The 9,373-nt window shown below is 36.2% G+C and overlaps 1 protein-coding gene across 1 annotated transcript in view; it reads right to left on the reverse strand.

The window, feature by feature from the left end:
- Meltrin (meltrin) overlaps positions 1 to 8,481 on the reverse strand; it is a 37,914-nt gene extending 29,433 nt beyond the window's left edge. The window contains exon 1 of the mRNA XM_017147036.3: positions 7,702 to 8,481. Within this exon, the coding sequence (XP_017002525.2) occupies positions 7,702 to 7,807 (106 nt within the window). The 5' untranslated portion in view covers positions 7,808 to 8,481. The remainder of the gene's footprint in view (positions 1 to 7,701) is intronic.
- Positions 8,482 to 9,373: the final 892 nt, after the last annotated feature.

Here is a 9,373-nt window from a genome sequence, read left to right on the forward strand (position 1 = left end):
ATGGTGTGTTCGAGGCAAAATTACCCCCGATAAAATAGCCCCACAGATAGCGGCAGCAAATGGTGAGTAACTTTCCTTTTGACTTTAACTTCATGCTTTGCATAACCGCAATTAACTAATGTCAGTTAATGAGTGGCCGACAAAGAAAAGATGTAGACACGTGCCAAGTGCAAGTGGAGCTTAGGTAACTAGGTATAACCATTACTTATGACAAGCAGGGCACTTGAGAAATTAAACAAAAAACATTTGAACTACAGTTTAAACTGTCGTTTGTCAGTTTTACTTTTAATTTTTAAAAATATTATAAAATTTTATAATATTATATTTAAGAACATTCAAGACCATTTATTAAAAGTTAAATAGAAATGTTGGAGTTTATAAATCATAAAAAATATTTTTCTAACTATTTTAAAATTGTGGTAAACGATATCGCTTTGAAGCTTCCTTTAAGCGGAACCGAAAATATATGATAAAAATGCAGAAAACCGAGAGATTTTTTTAGTCCTACAAAAAAGGAAGTGAATCAAATTTTTGTCTCTTCCACTATTTCACAAATTTTTTTTTAGATATCCCAAAAAATGATAGTTCAAATTCGTTAAAACTATTTTATCTTCCAGTTTCAATTGATTCGTAACTCAATACACATCTTTTTTTAAATTCAGAAAAAAGGCAAATTTCTTTAGTCATAAAAAATGGAAAATGAGTCAAAGTTTTGTCTCTTCCGCTACTCTACAAATTTCGTTTAGATATCCTCTGAGAATGGTAATTCAAATTCGTAATAATAATATTATCTCTTAGCTCCAAATATTTTGTAACTTAATACATTGCGGATTATATAACAAAAAGTTGCATTGCTCGCTGACACTGTCTTATTTTTCCGTCTTCATCTTCGCTCCTCTCTTGTTTTTCACATTTATTAATTAACGCCACCGAACAATGGAATCCACACAGCTGGAGGAGAGGAGCTGTTGCTCTAATCTTTGGGCTTTGTCTGCCGAGCTCTTCGCGTGGAGAGTATCTCCGCAATCCCTTCCCCCCACAAACTCTTGACCGTCGGGGGCTACTTTATGGTTCGTTGGCTCTGCTCTCAATATATTACATACTATAGCAAGTAAGAAGCTAAGCGGCGACATCGCCATCTGCTTATCGCTCTTCGATAAATTGAGGGGAGCTTCGGAGATTCCAGAGGGTATAATGAAATAAAATAAAACAAAATAAAAGATGCAACCAGCCTCCAAATGTGTAACACGAAATTTCCTGAGATAAAAATAAAGTCGAGAGAGAAGGAGAACCCACAAGATATTAGCGCCGGCATGTTAATTCAATTAGCTAACGGCTGGCGCTGTTTTTCCGTTTTGGTGTTTATGGGTCGAACATTTTTGGTTTAGTTTTATTTTTTCGTTTTGTTTACATGAGCCTCTAATACTTGGTAGATGGCTCTTTGAGGTTTACCTCAAGCGTTTAGCATAGTGGGAACATAATGTGACAACATATTCCCTGACCTAACACAATTTGAATGGGACTATAAAAAATGGGAAAGAAAAAAATGGAAATTCAGTTCATTGACTTTAAAATTGATTGGACAATTTAAAAATGAGTCATTAAAGTTTCTCACTTATTTAATTTTTTTTTTTTTAGTAATATTTCAAAATTTAAAAATCAATAGGCAATTAATTAAAATAATATTATGGCTAAAGATTAAGTGTGCACCTAAAAAGCTGAAAGATGTATTAATAAGCGTTGAAAGCAGAACAAACATAAGATCTATTATGCTATTTAATATTAATTAAACACTTTTCTAAAATTGGTTTTATCACATTAATCCATTAATCCATTTTACGGTAATTTATAATAGTGCAAGCTCCCAACAAGTAAAGCAAACAAATAAAATGTATTTACAGATGGCAGCAACAAAGCCCTGTTAACCGAAACTTGTACAAACTTTTGTAAAAAACGAGAGCGTAAACAGAAATCGGGTGTTTTACAGTTCAGTGACCCCAAAAAGTGGCTACGTCATCATTGTAGATGATGTCGCCGCAGTTCTTTAACGTATGTTTAGTTTTCAAAATAAGCACGAAACACACCTACGCAATGCCAGAAAGAGAGGGGGCTAGTGAAAGAAAAAGAGACCGACTGATGAGCATGAGTGATTCTCAGTGCGTCGGACTGCGAAAAGTGCAATTTGCAAATGCAACTGCAACAGTCAAAAAGTTCGCAAATGACTCACAATGAAGGTAAATTAGCAACTGTCCAGGCACGAAACGAACCGAAATCTGAGTCCGGACCCAGCTCACTGACCATAACCAGGAAGAGAGGTTCCAGCTAGCACTGAGAGAAACTTATGCTCTAATCAACAACCAACTCACAGATTTTGAAGAACCCCTTTACAATGATGGAGTAGAAAATCCCACACATTTTATTTCAAACTTTTTAGTTCAAAATGCTATCGATCTTTGATAATATATTTGTAATATACAATGAAATGTTCAAAACATATTTATAATATTTAAAATAAAACGAAATTCGTTCCATATAATTACACTGCATTTTTAGATGGTTTTGCAAATACTTTAAAATTCAACATTTTTATGTATATACATTTATTTAAGTGTCCATTCCCAGCTTGTCCCGGATTCACTCTAGCGTGCTGTCGCATTTCCGTTGCGAATTTTTTTTCTGCCGCTGTTGTTGTCGCATCCCATTACTGATGCTAGTCAGTGCACAACAAAAATCCCAATAGCTCTATGCATAAATTAACCAAAACCGAAAGAGAGCAGGAGAATGAGCTGCAGAGTGCTATTTTCCATTAAGATCCCCAAGCTCGGTTTGTCCTCCGTTTTTATGATTATTTATTCACTTGATTGCTTTTGGCCTTTCACTGTTCTCTGAACCGCTCGACTCTCTGCTAACCTCGCTTCAGTTCTTTTATTTTGATTAATCATCGAGAGGGCTTACCTTGTGCCAGCTCTTCTTCACCTCAGCCTTGCCCTGCAATCCCACAGCGCATCCCCTTTCCATTATGCCCCCCTAAAATTCCCAATCAAGCGTTGCATTGGCATTGCACAACAACAACATCAGGCACAATTGATGCCTGACGGAATGCACTAAGAAAAATATTGAGATTTTATGGACGGATTAAAAAGTTGTCTTTAATAAGTTGTAGATCAACAAGTATGGCAACAGGTTCTCCGTTGGAACCAAGCTGGCTAAGTATGAAAGTGTTATGTTAAATACACTAATTTTTCAACAGTCGAATTCTCTTTGAAAATACAAAATAAAATAGGAAATGCATAGTACATACACAGATAGAAAATTGACAAAAGATCAGATCGATAAGTGCTGGTCAATTTTTTTTTATTTTTTAAAGATCAAGTTATTCATATCATTTTAATATGAATGGAGATTATGATTTTATATGATAAGTTAAATTATCATTTTGATATTTTTGCATCATAAATTTGACATAAAACATATCGGCTTTTTATTGATATATTTTAAGGTTCAGTGTTTCATATCGAATTTTATTTCTGTGTAGTATTTTTCCGTGTAACTTCACTGCATTTCATCTCCCACGGCAGGAATTTCTTTGTTATTTGTTTGGCTGCCTGTTTAGGGGAAATTGCTGCTGCTGGTTGCAAACAAACGTGATTTCCTTTGGCTGTTGGTATAAACAAAGTTTTTCAAGTGCTTTCTTGGGGCATTATTTCTTTGCCCAACTGTACAGGGTGCCAATGCGATTGCTCTTACCAAAACTCTTCCATTGAATGACTAATGCAAAAGCCACATTTCTTTTCCGGGGTTGGCCGGAAAACTCACCCTGGTTTAGTTAAGTTAGGGAAATAGAGTCATAAATAACATGAGTTGCCCTCGAAAACGCTTTGTTTCAGTATTTTTGTCTCTGGAGTGGTGAATACAAAAGTAATTCCTTGCACCACCCCTCGTTTTTGTGGTGCAATTAAACCTTCTTTAATTTGGGCTTAATCTCCGCAATGCAATGGTCATACACGTATGTATGAACCAACCAACCCCTCACGAGGGAAATTCCGGGCACGTGGCCAGGTCAAAAGTGAATCAGCGAAGCCGCCACGCTGCACGTGTCCTCTTTCTGCTACAATTATATAGTAATGACCCACTCAATTCAAGGCAAATCCATTTTTATCGATTTCTATTTAAGTTATTGGTGGGAGTTGGTAATATTATTGCATTTTAGTGGGAACAAAGGCAGCTAAATTAATATGAAATACAAGATTTTTTGTATTAAACATATCCTCCATTTTATTTCAAAGTGCCTAGCCTATTATACAATGGATTTCTTCTCTTCAAACGTGGAAAATACGTTCTGCAAGTACATCATAAATTGACAGTTTGCCTCATTCATCTATTATTTCTTAATTGCTGCGGGGTATCCTCTCCTTCAGCTTGTCTTTAAAGTAGATTTCCTGGAGTCTATATACCCCTTTGTCAAGCTCTCTAAACACGTTCTATGGAGGCGACGCAATTTATGCAAATGTCGTTCAATTCAAAGTCCCCAGACCAGGAGAAAGACTACTACTAATATATGCATGCTCAGAGGCTTCCGTTACGAGACGAGAACGAGAGAATTAGAGAATCAGAGAAATAAAGAAGTATATCGGAGAAGCTCATTCCATTTAAATTCTTTTGACCTGACTCAATCAAGAGGAGCTTGATGTCCAGTTCGACTCAGTGAGGTTCTGAAAATTCTGTAAATTGTGTTGAACCTCAATTAAGACGATCATTATGACTGACCACTTCAATTACCGCATAGTTAGAATCTAACTACTTGGCACTTGCATTTTGATGCAGTGCCATTCAGCCCGATACTTGATTCTGGCCAAGTTGAGCCGGCTCCCACGCTCTTAGCCAAGCCCATTTAAGACCCCAACAATGCCGCATATTAATGATCCTCCTGTCTTGCCTTTTGCTTGTGATAATGATAATGGTAAGTTGTTCAACTTGGGTAAACAAAGGGCGTGATAAAGAAAACAAGCCAGACCTCTATCTGTTTTTGGGGGCGTGCCTTAAGATGTCCCAAGAAAGGCATGGGAATTATATAAAGTCATGTAAGCTGACAGGAAGTGTAAGAATTAAGTCAAAACAAACTATAATTTGGGAATTTTTATTAAAAATATTGAAAAAATCGAAATAATAATATTTTATTATGATTAAATATTTTTCATCCACTGCTTGTTATAACGCACACAAAATGAATTTTTATCTGGATATATAATAGTTGAAAAACCAAAACCATAATTTCCTCCGAGCTAAAGGCACATAATTATATTTTTTGGATAATTATCTAGCCAACCTCCTACTCATTTTTGAGTAACGAGCCTTACCTCATCTAACCACTTACTTTCGGCCATTTCGGTCTGTGGCTGAGGTTGCTGTTTTGCCATATAATTGCGCAAATGACATAAAAATTGTTAAGAAAACGCAAGCAGTTGGCAACACAAAATCGAACAATGGCAACGGCCTCAGCGCAAACAAGAAACGAGTTGCCAAAAGAAGTGTTGGCCAGAATATGGAGGTTCGAGTTTGGGTTCGAGTTTGGGTTCGAGTGTGCGCTTAAGGCGCTGACCTTTTGGGGCCAGAATTGATGACAATGAAATGTACGTAAAAAGTAAATACATTCAGACATGAAAAAAGATTTAACAGTACCAAGAAGCGTTGGAACAAATTGTGACCCACAAAGAGGCTTTTTTTCCATGAGGTAAAGGGAAAAAGTTAAAGAAGAAAGTTTTTTACTGGCCAGATAAATCTGCCACAATGAGAGTAAAAGTAAAGCACGCCACTGCATTTAAAATCGATTTTTACTTTCTGCTTTTCTTTGTATTTAGTATTTTTTTTTTTTTTAGCTGTTTGTGCGGACAAGGGCCAAACGAATCATTTGAGTTGGTAAATTTAGTGCTACGTGAGTGAAGGCAATCAGTGAATTTGCATGGAAAGTGCTGCCCTAGGGGCGCCTTTTCTATCTGGGAACTACGTGAGATTTTGATAAAAGCGACACTTAGAGATAAGCTAAATGCCCAACCTGCCAATAGCCAAACACCCCGGATGGCACTCATCAGAAATGGGCAAAACAAAGCGAAAGCCACTCCACAGATAACCGAGTGGCAAAAGTGCCTCACGGGGTTCAAGGAGGGGATTTGGGTGGGCAAAGATGTCGCAGTCTATATCGATATCTCTGTCTACAATTCGACTCTGTCGCAATCCAGAGGCCCTGCAACGAATCTCTACTGGAAGTGGCCAAACCAGCGACAAAGTCAACAAAATAGAAGCTGGTTTTTCAAGGTTGTTCAGATGGGCGAGAGTTTAATAAAGGCGGGGGGGTTGGCCAAGGAAATGGAAGAGGGCACAGTGGTTATTAAATAATAATCTTGGAAAATATTCCACTGAAAGGCATCATCTTGATTTATTTACTGCTAGCTGTAAAACCCTTTAATCAACTTTTTGTTTATTAGTTCCCAGAATATACATGATTAACTGATATTAATCAATGCAGTTAGTGAACAAACAAAGGCTCTTTACAATTTTTTTGAAAATCCGTCAGTTTCAAGATGGCTTGTTTCGATACTAAACAAATATTGACAATAAACGTAAGTAATATTCTACATTAATTATTTTCTACAATATAATTTTTTTATATAGCACATTAAAAGTTTTCTTTACTATGGAATCCCATTTGCATTTATTTAATGTGAATTTAATAGAGCTTTTATGAGTTTCGATTTGGAAATAGCCCAACCCAAAGTGACTCACAAACTGGTAGTTTATCTAACTAATTTCCTCATTCCATTTGTGGCTTGTGGTACCAACACTTGCTCATAATGTTATCTATTTTGCCAAAATAAATTTAACACATTCTTTTGCCGAGCTTTTTTAGCCACTGTACTTGTGCGTGTTTGTTGTCTGAACTTGATTAGGCAACAAACTCGATTCGAGAGCAGCAAAGAATATTGATTGGAGTCGGTTTAACCCAACTGTTACCGAATTAAAGTGAATAGAACTATAACATAACATAAAATAGCTTTATAAATTTGTTAGTTGACTAGGTAATGGATAATTTTTTATAGCTATCTTTAATGGTATTTTTTATTATAACAAGGGTAGTTTTTTTTTTTATTAATTTACATACATAAATATATACTTTTTCTTTACTCGATAAAAACACTACTTGTAACTGAAAACGAAAACATGTTTGGAAACATCTGTTTATATTTAATAGTCTGTTACCCCAATAGACTCTACCATCTGACAACATTAGTAGGTATGAAATAAATATTGAATGACAATATTTTCATTTTTTAATTGTTAAGATAAAAAAAATGTATTATAGTGAAACCTAATTATGATATTATTTTTAATTTAATGCTTTGTAAAATATGGCTTAGTAGCCTAAATAGTTTTTTAAAGATGGATTGAAAGTAAATTTTCAGCAGTTTAACCTTTTCATTTTTGAAATCCAAAGTAGTGACTTTTTAAAAATTTGTATCTAAAATATCTAGATTTCTATTCTATTAAATTAAACATCTAGTTTTAAATCCTTATAAAATGTCTACTATAGTAACCAAAATGTCACAAATGAGAAATTTTTTGTATGTTTGGTTTTTTTCACCTGTGGGCTGGTAGGAACAAACAAAGGTTGTATGTTTTCCCCCAGGACTTTTCCAAAACACTCACCTTTTGGCTCTGGGAACGTTGTCGCTTCCGCCGGCTGAAGAATGTGTGGTTGCAAGCATGTGTTGAGCAGCAGCAGCGGTAGCAACAGCAAATGCAAGTGCAACATCTTTAGATCGTTGCAATATAGCTGATGTTGCTGCTGTTATTGTTGTTGTTGTCGATGCGGGGAGATATTTGCTTTTTTGCTGGCGATAGTAAAACTTGCTGATGCCGCGGGGCCAATGTGGTGACATCACACTTCCTGCTGCATCTTTTGATTTTGAGTTTTGGGCGGGGTGTTTGTTTTAAAACAGGATGGGGACTTTCGAAAGAATTTCTCTTGCAACATTCGCAAAAAAACCGGGCTCTTTAAGAACAACAACTAAATCACGCGCGTAAATCGAGAAGAGAACAAAAAGAAACACACATTCAGAAATTGCTGCTGCTATTATAACGGCTTTTGTTTGGCTATCTGTTGTTGGCTCTCTCTTTTTCCTGGCCCACTCTCCTCGCCTCTCTCTCGTTCGTGCTTTGCAGAACTTTTGGCCTTGCCTTCCTTTGCTATTGGAATTTTCTGATCTGCGAGGCGTCTGGGGCTCGCGCAAATCACACTTTAATTGAAGCTCGGCATAAATTCGATTATACGGCACATTCAAATTGGTGCCAGTTTTGCCTTTATTTTCGGAGGCTTTAATTCAATTTGCTCTTAGCACAATCGCTTCACACACACACGAAATGCACAGACACACACACGCGAGGAGAGCAGAGCGACGCAGCTCTGTTTCGTTCCCTGCCCGATTTTGTTTTGAATCTCGAGATTATACATATGCACAAGGTGACCATTTCGGTATTGCCGTTTTTTCCTTGATTTGTTAAAAATACCTCACTTAGCAGAGACAGCTTTATGTTAGCGGATGCACCCACCCTCCGGTCTAGAAAAGGAGTTGGCAGCCCTCAATAAAGAATACCCAGCTGATAGAAGGCGGGAAAAATTAAAAGCATTTTGTTGAGATTACATTACTTACAGATTGTTATTCTGGGTATTCCCTAAATTGTTGAGTTGTTGAAAATAGAGGGTACCACATTAAGTGGTTGAATTTTCAAACAGCTGTTATTTGATTACGAATTTCAAGGAACCCTAATCATGTAAAATTGTGTTTTGTATTGCCAGATACTATCTAAAATACGATAATGCAGGTGCCTAAACTGTTACAGCGTTATTGAATTGATGCCATTTCTGAAAATTTAATTTGCATTGAAGAGCTGTTTAACACTTGACCAAAATTTAACATTCAGCAAATCAAGAGTTACGGTAGTTTCCTATTTGGACATTATTTCTTATTATTTTGGTTTTAGATATGCATTCTGAGGATTATCGAAGGGAATAAAGGGCAATAGCAATACGTTTACAACTAATACTAAGTCTAAAGTGACTTCATTACCAGTCAAATTTTACAAAACTGTTAAATCGATGCAGAGGCAAAAAAAGTGGTGAACATGGATTGGAATCATTTTTAAATGAGCCCGCTCAATGAAAGTGTTAGACTAGTTATCCCGCTCACACACACAGCAGTTCCCGCAGCTGATGCTTGATACGTTAGCCAACAGAGAGCCCTTAACGGTCGTTTAGCAACATATTTACATTACATTTTTCCATTCGATTTAAATCTTCTGTAATCTTTTTTGTTTTAAA

This window comes from Drosophila takahashii, chromosome 3R (genome assembly GCF_030179915.1).
Source record: "Drosophila takahashii strain IR98-3 E-12201 chromosome 3R, DtakHiC1v2, whole genome shotgun sequence".
Classification (NCBI taxonomy): domain Eukaryota; kingdom Metazoa; phylum Arthropoda; class Insecta; order Diptera; family Drosophilidae; genus Drosophila; species Drosophila takahashii.